This window comes from Myotis yumanensis, unplaced genomic scaffold, assembly GCF_028538775.1.
Source record: "Myotis yumanensis isolate MYYU_CA2020_CCGP unplaced genomic scaffold, mMyoYum1.0.hap1 SCAF_4, whole genome shotgun sequence".
Taxonomy (NCBI): Eukaryota; Metazoa; Chordata; class Mammalia; order Chiroptera; family Vespertilionidae; genus Myotis; species Myotis yumanensis.
In genome coordinates this window covers 57299947-57315060 of record NW_027223755.1, presented here as the reverse complement: position 1 = coordinate 57315060, position 15114 = coordinate 57299947, and the positions used below count along the sequence as shown (strand labels likewise).

Below are 15114 nucleotides of genomic sequence, written 5' to 3'. Positions count from 1 at the left end.
TAAATCAGGAAATAAAAATCAAGCACATGATTTCACTCATGTGGAGTATAAAACTGAAAGCAACAAATGAACAAATAACACAAACAAACAAACAAATGAAACCTGATAGACACAGACAACAGTATGGTGGTTACCAGAGAGGAAGATGGGTAGGGGAAGGTGGGTAGTAGAGAGTAAAGGGGGTCAAATATTTGGTGGCTGATGGAAGGCAATTTGACTTTGGGTGGTAAACATGCAATGCAATAGAATTGTACACTTAAACCTATATAATTTTATTAACCAACTAGAGACCTGGTGCATTAAAATTCATGCACTGGAGCATGGGGGTCCCTCAGCCTGGCCTGCCCCCTCTCACAGTTTGGGAGCCCTCAGGGGCAGGAGGTCACCCGGCGATCAGGGGAAGGTGACGCCCCATCACACTTCTGCTGCTGTCATTGCCGGCAGCGCAAGACTCGGCTGGCCCTGGTTACCTGAGCCTTGGGTGTCCCTAGGCAGCTGGGCAGCTGCCATCCGAGGCTTAACTGCACCTTGGGCAGGCCCTGGGCGGCTGGGGGGCTGAGGGGACTGGGTGCAGTCATCTTTGAGGGTGTGGCGGTCAATTAGCATATTCCCTCCTTATTGGCTGTGGGCACCACCATCTTTGGGATGACATGAGGGTCAATTAGCATATTCCCTCTTTATTAGATAGGATATCACCCCAATACATTTAATAATAAATACATAAATAAAAAGGATATATTTGATCTGTAAGGATGTCTCCAAAGAGAATTCTAAAATGGAAAGGTTTGAAAAGAAGGGAGACAATTAGATAAGGGAAAAGTCAGGTAAAGGAAGGTAATGGAAGAAAGCAAAGTAAAATAACTAATTGGCTATAGTTCAATTAATGTAACTGGCCATGCCTTCCTAGCATCTGTAGAAAAATGAAAATGTAGTTGTGCATGAGGCTACAGTTATAGTTTGCTATTATTAAGATATTCAAACTAAATGTATTAAACATAATCTGACCCAAGCAGTTCATTATAGTAATTTTACAAATTAATGAGGGTTGTATCCAATTTTTTAGGGTAATAGTCTTCTTTTTAATTATAACACCTGATAATATGTGTAAAATATTAGTATTCTTTTCATATGTTCTTAACAGATAAAGAAATAAACAATAATACAATGAGCAAATATTAACTAATGCACAGAAAGTTGTCACATACAGTGGAATACTACTGAGTGGAATGGAATACTATTATTAGGGAATACTATTCCATACCTACAGTGGAATACTATTATTTCTTTACAAGGAAATAATAATTTCTAAAACCATTATTGCACAAAATGCAAACAATTCATTAAAATTATAATTGCCTATAGCAGTAGTGACTAGTGATTATTAATCAGAATGAAACTTGTAATAAAAAATTTAGAATACAAAAATGTCTTATTATTCACTAACCCTTTTTTTTTTTAAAGTCACACTGGAAGCTAATTTTACAGTGTTTTGAATTAAGTTTTCTATTTTCCTCCCATTATGTAGAACCATATTACTTTGTGTTTGTGAGTGGGTATGGGCATATTTCATAAGTGTTTTCAAAATTCTTTTTTCAAGTTGTTGATTAAGAAATTACAACTAATCATTTTTTTATCTTATCTGATTGAGCCATGCTTACAAACCTTTCTCATTTAAAAAAATCTCATTAAACTTAAAATGCTCTTGTGACATTTCTACTAAATTATCTATTTACATTAAAATGTAAAACAGCTACTGAAAATACATTTTCCTTACATTTTCTTTTTATTACTAATTCTTTCAACCCCATCTGTACTCTGCTACTTTCACAAACATATTAAGTATGCACTCATATATATTCATCAAACAACTCTACCTCTGGGGAGTTACAAAAGAGAGATGGTTTCCTGTATTGGTTCATTGTATTTTGAAGATTCATCATGGTTTAGGGGAGTTTATTCACCCTAAAGCTAACTTTATAATTAAAATAATTTGCTTAGTTTAAGGCTTGATTTTATTAGTACTGGTTTGTTCTTCATTACTGTAAGCTAAGAAATGGCACACTTAAGATGTGAGTAAATCTGTGAACATTGTACTGAGATATCATTTGGTCACGTCCAACACTTGTGACTTGCCTTTGCTTTTTCCATGTTTAAGTTGTTTCTTGTCTTTCTTTTTTACTTATTTTTCATATGTTGAATAGAAACCTGAAGAATTATAATGCCAAATATAGATGTACAGAAATGTATGAGCTCAGCTACTCTTCAGGACAGATTAAGCATGTCATAATTAGTCAGAAAAAAATAGTTTCAACTCTTAGTATTACCATATATCAAAGTTTCCAAACAGAAAAGGCTAGCAGAGCAACTAAACATAACTGCAAATTTATATGTGCTTATCTGTAAAAAGAATTTTCTGTTGCCTTCATCAATTTACTTTAGAAAAGAGTCCCCATATATTTTGTTCAGTAAGTGACCAGTAGAACACATCTCGGTTCTCACAGCTTCATAGTGTCAGAGTCAAGCTTCAAAACCAGGCCTAATTGGAAAACAATATTTTAGTACTAAAATGTATACTATTAAATGTATCTTTATAAAGTATACAATATTTTCTATGCTCCAAAATAATAAAATACATGTAAGATAATATGAATCCAATATTACCAAATGCTGGGTCAAATAGTAAATGGCCATCTGAGGGGTAAATTAAACCAAGAAATGCTTTTCTTTAAGCAGTTAGAGACAACTCTGCCTTTTTATTTGTTTGTTTTAGGATTTTTTTTTTATATACCATAGAGGACCTTAAGCTCAGAAGCCTGAACAAGCTATAGGTTATGTTCATTCAGAACTCTGAGGCAACGTGCTTATGGAAATAACCTTTTGAGTTAAAAACGTTTGTGTGTTCTCTCTGCTTTTCCTAGGCATAATGAAACACTTGGCACTTCTTAAATTATTATTTTTTTCTTTTTAGTAAACCATGTGAGTAACAACTGATTTAGCAATTTTTGTCTGGAGTTTAAAGTTTGTATGTGTCATAACCTTATTTGCTTCTCAACTTGTGATGCATTCCAACTGTAAGATCTGTCTCACAAGACTTGCTGATGGAGTCAACAATGTCATTTGGATTAAATTTTCGTTGCCATAGCGCATATGTTTGTTGTTGACAAGGAAGCTGCAGAGAAGAAAGAGTGGCACCTGGTGATAGGTTAGCCCTAGTTAACATTTCACAAGTGAAAACCATCTTTAGTAAACTAATTCCCTGAGATTCTGCAGCTGCTATTTGAAGTGATGGCTGTTGTTGAAAGGGAAGTTCTAGTTGAAAATTCAGTTGAAAAGTTTCTGCGTAGAATCTATTTCTGTCAGTTTAACTGTCGGTTTAAGCCAGCGTTGCCTAACAAAAATGACCTTTCTGACTAAGAGTTTAGTCTCACTGAAAGTGAAACAAGTATTTTTGGTTTTTTTCAGTTATCATTAAAACAGTTGCTGAGTTTAGGTGTGCACTTATCTAATGGGGTTTCAAAAGTTACTTTATGTTCACAAAATGGCCAAGACATAAAAAGTCTTTTTTGTTGTTCTTCTGTTAAGTCACACACAGAAATCACAACCCCCGGCTTTAAATATCTGTTAATAACTTGACTACTTATAGGAAAACTTGTACAGCAGGTCCTAGAATAACGTGGTTTCATTCAACGTCATTCCATTATACATTGATGAGAAAAATAATCAATTCCTGGTTGGGGCCACTGTTTGTGTGCAGTTTGCATGTTCTCCCCACGTCTGTGTGGGTTTTCTTTGGCTCCTTTGGTTTCCTCCCACCGCAGATACATGCATGTTAGGTGAGCTGGTATGTCTACACTTTCCCAGTCTGAGTGGGTGTGGGTATGGATGTGAGTGGCCCTGAGCGGGAAGGGTGAACTCTCCAGGGTGGGTGCCCGCCTTGCACCCTGAGCTGCTGGGATAGGCTCCAGCTGCCTGTGACCCTGAACTGGAATAAGCGTGTTGGAAAAGCATTCTCTTACTTATTTTAATTCATCTTTCTTAAATGTATATACAGTTCACATTTATTTCAGTGTTTAATATTTGAAATGTTTTGGGTTTTTATTTTGAAGTTTGATGATGTTTTTGTGACCAGAAATATCTTGTCGGAACTTCACTCATATATATCAGTTATGGCAAAATTGGTTTTGTTATATGTCTTCTCTCTCTTGAAGTCACAGTTTCAAAGAACTTATCCACTCGATTAAATGAGGACTTACTGTACTGGTTCAGCCTGCATATTAATAAGTAACTTTTGTTGGTTCATGTTTCTCTAGAGCCCAGAAGTTAAACTGAGTTTTCTTTCCATCTCTCTCATTCTGAAGTAGTTTTGTTTAACCTGATCTTTTCATTCATATCAATTATCTTCTGAACAAAATATGTCAGTTATCTTTGATGATACTTAAAGGATTGTTTCAGTTCCAAGTAAGTTCACTAGTTTTTCATGCTTCCAAGGACATTTAGTTAATTGTATTTAAGCTCTAGTTTTCTTATTTCTTTTTTACTACAGTCCAAAAAACAACTAGACTTAGCAAATCCACAGAACATTTTATAGTCTGTCACATCTAGAATCTAAAAAATGGCCCTAGCTGGTTCTTCTCAATAGAGTGTTGGCCCAAGAATTGAAGGGTTGCGGGTTCAATTCCAGTCAAGGGCATGTACCTTGATTGCAGGCTCAAGCCCTGGCTCCAGTCAGGGCTCTTGCAGGAGGCAGCCAATCCATGTCTCTCTCTCACATCAATGTTTCTCTCTGTCTCTCCCCATCCCTTCTACTCTCTCTGAAAATCAATGGAAAAATATCCTCGGGTGAGGATTAACAACAGCAACAACAAAAAGCCTATAACCTGCTAAGAAGAAAAAGAAAGAACTAACATTTCTCATTGTTTTAAAAAATAAGCATCAAAATCAAAATATTATTCGCTAAGTAATTACTTTCAGTCTTACTTGCATCCTTCATCAGGAATCTTAGCTCAGATAAAAAGACTGACTAAAAGTTTGGTTCGATATAAGAAAAAGAACAAACTAGAGACCCTCAAGGTCTTTTCCCTTCCCCTTCAGTTTTAAAAACAAATACTATACAATCATTCTGAGTTTTGCCTACAAACTCATATTTTGATTAGCCTATGTAAATTGGTGTCTTTATTCTGTCTTGGAAAATACTTTTACTATTTTTACTGCTGCCAATAAAAAAAAAACACAACTGTTGAGGCTATAACAGTATTGGAGGAACACACACAATTGTATCATCTGTACTTAATAATTATATATCTCATTAAGCATTCTTTTCTTCCAAGAGTAGGACATTATGATGTTTTTCAAAACGTTTCTGAACTCTAATAGTCCACTTTATTATACCAACTTTTCTCTGAATAAATAAATTAAACATGCCCCTTGATACTCAGGAATTTAGAAGACTTAATGCTTGAAAATATTTTTACTGCTTTTGATCACATGACAAAGGCTCTGTTATGTGAAAGTCCCTCTCACACCCTCCTGCAATCAGCTGTCAAGCATTTAGCTGTTCATTTTTTTCATGAAGAAAGGGATTTCCAGGCTCTAAAGATTCTTCCTTCAAATCTGAACCTGAAATCTATTCACTTCTACTTGCGTACTTGTGAGTAAATCTTCAGATATCTACTGCAGCCCCTTCGCATTCTGTTCAAAGGAAAATGATAATATCTCCTTTGGTGATCTGACCACATCCGTGCAGTCTTTATTTTAGAGCCATTCTTGTCGTTTTCACAGGAAATGAACATTTTTGTGTTGAAATACAAGTGTCCAAGCATTACTTTTTTTCCTTAAACAAATAAATTGTAGCTAATAAGACTGTATAAAAGTTTGTATGGATTGCAGCTCTTGGTGTTAGTTGTTAACTTTTGTTAAGAATCATTTACTTAATGAAATGAAAGACTTCTCAATTTTCTGCAATTCCTATGCCCTAGAGTTGCTAAATTCATTGGGTGTTTTCTTCTCATATAATTTGTACTTTGTTAAGATAAATTATTATAGTGTCTGATAATATTTCTATTAATTTTGAAATTTCATTGTAGTGCATTTATACAGATTTTCCTGTACAAATTCCACTCTTTATGCACCTAACATTCTAAATGTTTGAGAAAATTTTTTCAAAAAATCATTTTATTTTTCAGAGAGATGATAGACATATATATCCCTTATACAAATCTGGCAAATTAAGTTTTTAATCCCTGGTTTTCTAATTATACAACACATTAAATTGGGACTTATTTTCTTCCCTCTTTGCTAGTCATGCTTCTAGCTCTCGTATGATTTGATGAATTGCTCTTTTGGTGGGTTGATGGGAGGACACCCATATTGTGTAACAAAGTATACGGATTGTGAGGGAGTTTAAATAGTAACAGCACTAGAGGAAAAATATGTCTGTCATATCTTGAATGTTATAATAATGGCATTGTATACCAGCTGCAATAGTACACTTTAGTAAATAATATCCAATTCTCAATCTAGAAAAGAGCTTTCTCAAATTGTTTCTAGCTGGTATATGTTTGGTAGTTTAAGGATAAGCAATCCCAGACTTTGTAGACCAAGTGCATAGTGTCTTTGGTGATATAATTCCCTCAAAAATGTATTACACTCTTTGTAGTTAGTTCCTGGTATAATTAAACCCACCCCAAAGTATCTTCTGAACAGGACTCTTCAGTGTTTTGGTTCCCTCAATTTAATGGCAGCTACTCTTACCTCATTTGAATGATTACACTTAGATGGAAAGGCAATATTCCTCTTGCTGCTAGGATGGCTCTAATTTATAGTTGCATCTTTTGCTCACTGGGGTATTAGGAACATTGGGGAGGTCCCAATTACTAGATTTTCACATGGTTTAGATTGTAGGTCATTACCAGAGATTATCCTTTCAATCTCAACTTGCAATTTGGCTACATCATGCCTAACTTTGCCAATCTTTTAGTGCCTTGCTCAAAGGAACAAGCAACATATAAACACTTTTAAACCAATTCTTCAAGAATAACAGGTTTTTACGTATAGATTATGACTCCCAAATTATTGCAGATAACAGTTTTTATCAGGAGCTTTGCTGTATTCATGCCAAGGGTCACTACCTTTCTAGCCTACTGTATCTATATTTTCATTTTTCATCATCAAACTTACCATATGTATATATGTTTATGTGGCATCTCAAATCTTTTATTAATGTCTTCATTAGTTACGGGTTAGGCTAAGCTTTCTTTCAAAAAACCTTAAGATATAGTGGATTAATTAAACAAGTTGAAAATTTATTTTTCTCTCCAATAGTTATGTTCATGATTCACTCGTATACTATTTAAGAAAACAGACTACATGACCAAACCCAGCTGCACTTGGATTTGAAAACTTGGAAATGTTCTAGTTGACCATCTATGTGCTCAATTAAAACTTAGAGGATTCAAATACTAAAAGGAAGAAGGGGAGAAAGAACGCTAAGGAACAATTAGCTATCGCTGCCATGCATGAGTCCAGTGTTTTATCTATCTTTTCATCAAATGTACCCATATTACTTCCTGGATCCTTGCACTCAGAAGAAAGCTTTTATATACATATAGTGCTATAGTTTTAATTCTTCTTCAAATAATTGTAATATACACATAATTTGGGTAAATGTATATAAGTTCATTGGGGGGTTCAATTATTTTAATAGAGTTTATTAAGGTGTAATTCCAAATAATTTCATGTTATTTCTGTTCACCTTAAGGAGACAATATTAAACAAAATATATAACTATAGAACATTAATTAACACTAGTAGAATGTTAATTATGCAAAATCAAGTAATGACAATTGCATTTTATTTATTAAACTAATTTTTCTGTATATTTTGGTAGATGAGGGGCTTTGCCATTCCACAAATAGGTGCAGATACCGTGTTTATTTAGAAAATCATTGAGAAACTATGTGCAAATAATTTTTAAAACATATATTCTATTTCCTATAGAATCCATTTAACTAATAGGTTGCTTTAATTTCCAACTTACAATTTAAGATTAGTAATTTACCAATTTACATTTCATTATATGGTACTTTGTAAGTTATATCACCAGTTCTTTGATATGTTGTCATTAATAGAAAACTTTGTATTTCAAATATAGGAAGAACATTCTTCGTTTCCTAGATGCAGAACGAGATGTCTCGGTGGTCAAGAGCAGTTTTAAGCCTGGTGACGTCATCCACTATGTGCTTGACAGGCGCCGGACACTAAATATTTCTCAGGATCTTCATAGCCTGCTCCCTGAAGTGTCACCAATGAAGAACCGCAGATTTAAGACCTGTGCAGTTGTGGGAAACTCTGGCATTCTGCTGGATAGTGAATGTGGAAAGGAGATTGACAGTCACAATTTTGTAATAAGGTGAGCTTTCTTTTTTTCCTAAAGATTTTAATTTATTCAAAGAAATTTAATTTAGAAGTACAAAGCTGGCAGAAATGTTTAGACCTAACATTAATATTAAGGATTATTGAAAGCCCAAACAAATATTTATCTATGATATCTTTTTCTGTGTCACATCCAAATTTACATTTACCCTGAAATATAAAATTATTATATCATTGAAAGAAAAGATTCATACCAGCATTTTTTATCAAATGGCAATTTTATTATATTTAATACTACATAGGAAAAATTTTATTGATATTCTTCATATTTATTAAATATTAAATAATTCATGAGTATGAAAAATTAATTATATGTGTGAATGAATTAATTCACTTAGTTATATTCATAATTCTCTTTAAAGGAACTATATTATAATACTTTATTTATTTACAAACATTATGAACATTAATATGCAGTGATGTAATAGATGTAAGTTAAGTTTACTTTATACTGATAATTATTTAGCAAATTTCAAGAACATAATTTAACAAGTTTACATTTGATATATTAGGCCAAATTGTCTTCATTATTCTTTTATGTGGTATTTGTGTTTGTTAGTATATTTTAATTTTTGAGTTTTCACTCATAATTAAACACTCCTGTTGGTTTGTCATTGATGGTAAACAGATATTTGGTGAGTCATGTGCTTGGTTAACTTTTAATTAAATGAAGACAACAACAGTAGACATGGGATTGTGATGGTATCATAAATATTAGTAATTTTTAATTCCCAGTTTATATATATGAGTAGAATTTTTTTGCTTGTTTAGTTTTTTAGGAAATTTACTGAATGAATGAAATATGTATACCGAAATGTGAAACAGAGCAATATAATCCTATATAATAAAAGGCTAATATGCAAATCAACCAAATGGTGGAACAACCGGTTGCTATGACATGCACTGACCACCAGGGGGCAGACACTCAATGCAGGAGCTGTCCCCTGGTAGTCAGTGTGCTCCCAGAGGGGGAGCTCTGCTCAGCCAGAAGCCGGGCTCACGGCTGTCGAGTGCATTGGCGGTGGCACGAGCCTCTCCCGCTTCTGCGTCAGTCAGACATCCCCAGAGGACTCCTGACTGCGAGAGGGCGCAGGCCAGGCTGAGGGACTCCCCCCGTGAGTGCATGAATTTCATGCACCAGGCCGCTAGTGATAAAAAAAATGTGCTGACTTGCCATGTTGACAAATAAACTGAAGTCTTGAATGTGCCTTTATTGTGCCTTCCATTTTCCCATTCTCTATTGTTCCCATCTTCCCTTTAGCCTAGATCACTTTCTTCTAAGTGTCCTCTTTTTTCTTTTGTTTCTCAGTTCCTGCCATGCTTGACAAATTCCCTCCTAATTTCCTCTTGGTTCATATTTTTCCCCCCTAAAAATATAAGAATAGCAATGAGAGATAGTTAAAATATCCATTTAAATATATCCACATTCATATAAGTAAATCTTTGCTGCTCAAATCACAGTTCTCAACTACCAGCATCGACATCACCTGGAAGCTTGTTAGAAACACAGAATCTCTGAACTTGTACTGGAGCTACTGAGTCCGCATGAGCATTGAGCAGAGTGCTCAGGTGATTTTTATGTGCATTAAGATTTGGGTTGTACTGAACAGCTCAATATGCCTGGACAATGCTCTAGGCAAGCTGACCTCTCCAACAAATTTATTTATTTGCCCTGTGTCTTAATGATCTAGTCCCGAAATTGGTACGAGGTACAGTGGGGCCTTGACTTACGAGTTTAATTCATTCCGTGACCGAGCTCGTAACTCAAATTACTCTTATGTCAAATCAATTTTCACCATTACAATGAATTGAATGCTGGGCTGATGTTGTGGCATTCACTGTTATGTTCACTGCGCCAACTAGCGGTGGGATATCTGAAGCTGGCTCATAACCCGAATTTTAGCTCGCAACTCAAAGCAAAAAATCGGAAAACTCGAAAAACTCGTTAGTCAGGACACTCGTAAATCAAGGCCCCACTGTATATGTTATTTATTTATTAAATTAAAGAAGTAATGTACGATTTAAAAAAATTTTGATTCTTGTTCATGTATTATCTTAGATTTAACAACACTGAATTCCAAATTTAACATGTAAGTAAAGTACATTTAAACCCTTACAATGAAAAAGAAAATACAGGAATATGAAGAGTAGTTTAATAAAATGTCCTAGATATTAAGGATCAGAAAATTGGGTTCCTGACAATTACTAGAAACATAATATTGGACAAATGTCTTAAGATTCTAAACATCATTACTTCCACTCTCTAGTGGTATTAATAACAATATACCTATTATTTCAAAGTGTTTTTCTAAGATTCAGATGGAAAAATATAGTAAATAAATGCATAAACTGTAAAGTTAATAATGATTGATACTAAAGCACATCTTGTTTGAATTGAATGTTGTAGTTAAAAATTAAATTTGTCACTGCATTTCCTAATAGCAATGTCCGTGGACTAGAAATAGAAATTCTCATTGTCTTATATAAACAAAGGACAAACTTTCCCCATATTTATCAGATATGAGTATAGTTGCTGCTGAATAATATGAAATGCAGACACAGGAACACTGCTCAAACAGATAGGAGTATCTATAAAATCCAAATACATAAAATTGGAAATAGTTGTAGTGAATGTATATATTTCTTCAGGAAACTAAAGAAATAAGATACAGGTTTTACTTTATGATGATGTAGCTTCCTAAGAGAAGAGATGATAAGTTTCACAAAAGAAAAAGATGGAGGAATTGACTTGTCTTGATTGATACAATGTGGTTTTATAATTCAATCAAATTTCATTCTCCACTAGTGGATAATTTACAGCAAACTTTAAATCATCCTCTTGATCTTCTAGGAATGCCTACTCTCTTATATCAAAATAGACTCTTTTCTAGGAGAGAGAAAAAAATGCCTGCTTTTCTGTGTGTTCACAAAATGGCTTTTTCAGCCACTCTCAGAATATGTTTGTTCTTAACTCAAATGTTTTAACTGAAAACAGCTAATTTTCTGGTAGGGATCCAGGTTCAGGGAATTATAAAGATTTTTTAAAATTCGTATTGATTAGAAAAGGTAATTTATATTTTAGGGATAACAACATTGATTATGTGATATTGCTGCATATATTTTCTACCTTATTTTTACTTAATATATTATTCATATTTTTCAGTGAAATTTTAACATTTCTTAAACTAATTATCCTTGTGATATATATTAATTTTAAAATGTAGGTAGAAATCAGAATTTTTATTTTATTCTTATTATTTATGATTTAAATATTTAAGTGTGGTGATTATGGGGTGGAAGGGAATGGATGGAGGTGGTAGAGGACATAGAGGGTATAAAAAGTTATGAAAAAATATAACAAAATAAAATTTAGAAAGTCATCTTCAAACTAAATATGGAATTTCTTATTTCTTGTGATATGAGGTAAGGCTCTAACTTTTTTCTTCCAACCTTGTCACTCCTTGGATAAAGAAATTTTATTTACAGTAGATAATTTTAAAAATGGAAATGACAATGACTGATAAAGTATTTTAAGTTTTGAAACATTTTCTTAAAATGCTTATTCTTCTTTCTAAAACTAGAATATTATAAACAGATACAGTTACTCTTCTATCAGTCCAGCAAGAACTTTAAAGACCTGCATATCAGTACAAAGTTGCAGTGATATTGGAACTCCTGTAAAACACTTTAAAAATGTAAATTGATTAAACTTTTCTAAAAATCAAGTTGATAATTTCGAACAAGTCTTAAAAATAGTATGTTTCTCTACTCAGTATTTTCAGTTCCAAGAACCTATGCAAATGTGTATAACTGTTTAAGTAGAAAGGCATTTTATAGTTCCTGACAAGAAAGGACAAGTAAATCATCATAGACCTGGATGATTAGTCATTCAACACTTGGAAAAGAGGAATCTAAGGCACAGGGACCAGTAAGCACAAAGACAAATGGTTTCCGTGGTCTTTGAATAAAGCAGAGTTTGTGACCATTCTATTATCACATTCATAATGAGCAACAGTGTGAAAGGGGAAATGGCAAGGGATTGGGGCTTAAATAAAGAAGGATTATTACACCATGCTAAAGGATTTACATGGTATCCTGTAGTTCAAGAAAGAGCCTTAGAGTTTTTTGGTTTCTTGGCTTGTTTTTGTTGAGGTTTTGTTGTTGTTGCTATAAGACAGAGAGGAACGGATTTGGAGGTACAGAAGAATGAGCATATTTGCAGATGGAAGGACCATGTAATAAATCAAAGATAAGAAAGAGCAACCGATAAGGAAACTACTAGAAGAGGCAAAATATGATAAAATCCAAGTCAGATTATTTGGACAGAGTAAGATGATAAACCAAGCTTATATGGTATGATTGATATTAATGTAAAATATTATAGAGATCATCCTTTCCTGACATCAAATGAGCATTGGCAAATGGGCAATTGATCGGTCCTTCCATAGATTTCAAAGTGTGGCTTCAGTTTTGGGTTTAAGATATTTGTTATCTTTCATCTATCAAACTCATCTGTAAGTGAACATAGGCCCAAAATATGTACTCCAAAGCCAAATGCAAAGGTTCCAGTAACCATTGTTTCCAGTGATAGATAACATTGCTTTGATCTTCCTTATAATTTATTGATTAACTCCTTTGCTCTTTTATTTGCCTATTTTAGGAAGTAGAGATACAGAAATGGAGAGCAGTCTCTACATTGAGATGATCACAGTCTAGTGAAGGCGATAAAATAATGAACTAATAATGTGCAGATTGCTTTATTAGAGTTACGCAGAGAAGTAGGCACTGGTAACAAGGCACAGATGAGACATAAGGGGATGGCCAAGAATGATTTCCTGAGACAGACAGCACTTGAGTTGGGTAATGAAGGCTGAAGAGGCGAGTATAGAAAGGAAAAGAAAGAGCGTGAGACCTAATCCACACTGGATCTATGATGTGCAAAGGGACCTGGGCCTGGGGACAAGTGGCTTTCCCAGGTCCAGAAGTAGTGTCAGCATGTGGGAATAAAGGGTTGTGTGGACAAATGGAAGCAGGCTAGGTTGGAGAGGGAGGCTGGGAGACAGGTTATTCCTTCCTAAAGGGGTTGGGCTTAATTTTGCATAAGGTCTGTGAAGCCACTCAGTTTAGGAATGGTGTGACCAAATTTAAACTTCGAAAGACATCTAGGTGATAAATAAACTAGTGGAAGACAAACAAAGTAAAACTGAAGAGTTTAAAAGTAAAAATAATGAATGACAAAGTAAGACAGTGACAGTGGGGATCACTTGGAAGCAAATTAGGAAAACCAATGAATGATATATGAATAGTAAAATAAATGGAAAGTGGAAATGATAATGAATATGAGTATGCTTCACTTTAAAATGTAACACTTTGGGGGGACGACAGAAAATGAAGACTCCAAATAATATTTCATTATTTGGGTTTAAGGTATTTGTTAGTTTTCATCTATCAAACTCATCTGTATGTGAACATAGGCCCAAAATGTGTACTCCAAAGCCAAATGCAAAGGTTTCATCTGAGGTACTTAGGATTAGGTTAACAAACTGTATTTTTCCATAGGGAGTTTTAGTGACTTTCCCTAGTGTACACAATAAGTTGGAGAAAGAAGCAACAACAGAGCTTTTTTTTTCCCCTCACCTACTGTAAGTCCAACACTTTATTTTCAAATTAAGATTCAAAATACTTATCTTTTTCAGTTAGAAATAACAGTCAGTGTTATACTAGATCCATAGATTTTTAGTTTCATATTTACTCTGAAACATGAAGACCAGTGAGATATTGTCTCAATTAGGGGACATTTCAAATTTTGAGGACTTACCACGAAAGAAAGAAAAAGAATGTGTAGGCTAACAAAACCAATTGAACAACAAATAAAACCACACACACACAAATATCACAACTATCTTAGGTGATGAATGTGTTAACCTTGTTTTGGCAATCATTTCACAGTATATATCCATATACCAAAACATCATGTTGTACACTTTAAACTTACACAATATTATTTGTCAACTATATCACACTAAAACTGGGGGGAAAAAACAATTTTTAAAAAATCAAAGAAATAAAAAATAAAAAAACCAAGCTGATTTTTTAGTGTTGAACAGTTTCTCCAGTTGTGGTCTATGGACCATCTGTGAGAATTTCTTTCTTTTATCACATACTTATTGTGTGTCAAAAGAATGTCTAAGTATTCTAAAGATAGCTAAGTGTGCAGGAGACTCAAGACCTTTTCTCTCTAGGGAGCTAACACCTCAACCAATTAGGTAGATGTGATTGGAAGTTTCAGCTTTTTCATTTATATTATATTCAATCTTAAGTGATTTGTTTGCTTCTCTAAACCCCAGATTCTTCATATTTAATATGAAGAAAATAATCCCTACCTTTAATTTTAGAAATAAAATGAGATAATACATGTGAAAGGAGCTATTATAAACCCAAATATAAATTAGTTATTAAAGAAGTATAAAGTTTTCTTTTTCTGATGGCATAGGATTAATATTCATGCTAGGAAAATTGTATCTGTGACCTGGGTACACAGAAAATGTAAATATGTGCAGTTAAATGGCCATTGTTATTAAGCAGTCCGTATTCTCCCATGAAGTATAAATTAAATGATACTTATTTGAGAGTTTAGAAACCTGGATCCCCTGCTGGCATTGCTGCTAAATATAGCTGTGTGAC

At 33.9% G+C, this 15114-nt stretch overlaps 1 protein-coding gene across 2 annotated transcripts in view; it reads left to right on the top strand.

Annotated features, from left to right (window-relative positions):
- The window catches only part of ST8SIA4 (ST8 alpha-N-acetyl-neuraminide alpha-2,8-sialyltransferase 4), an 89036-nt gene that overhangs the window by 13254 nt on the left and 60668 nt on the right, over positions 1-15114 (top strand). For both annotated transcript variants that reach the window (XM_070412386.1, XM_070412387.1), the window contains exon 3: positions 8150-8407. In XM_070412386.1, the coding sequence (XP_070268487.1) occupies positions 8150-8407 (258 nt within the window). The remainder of the gene's footprint in view (positions 1-8149; positions 8408-15114) is intronic.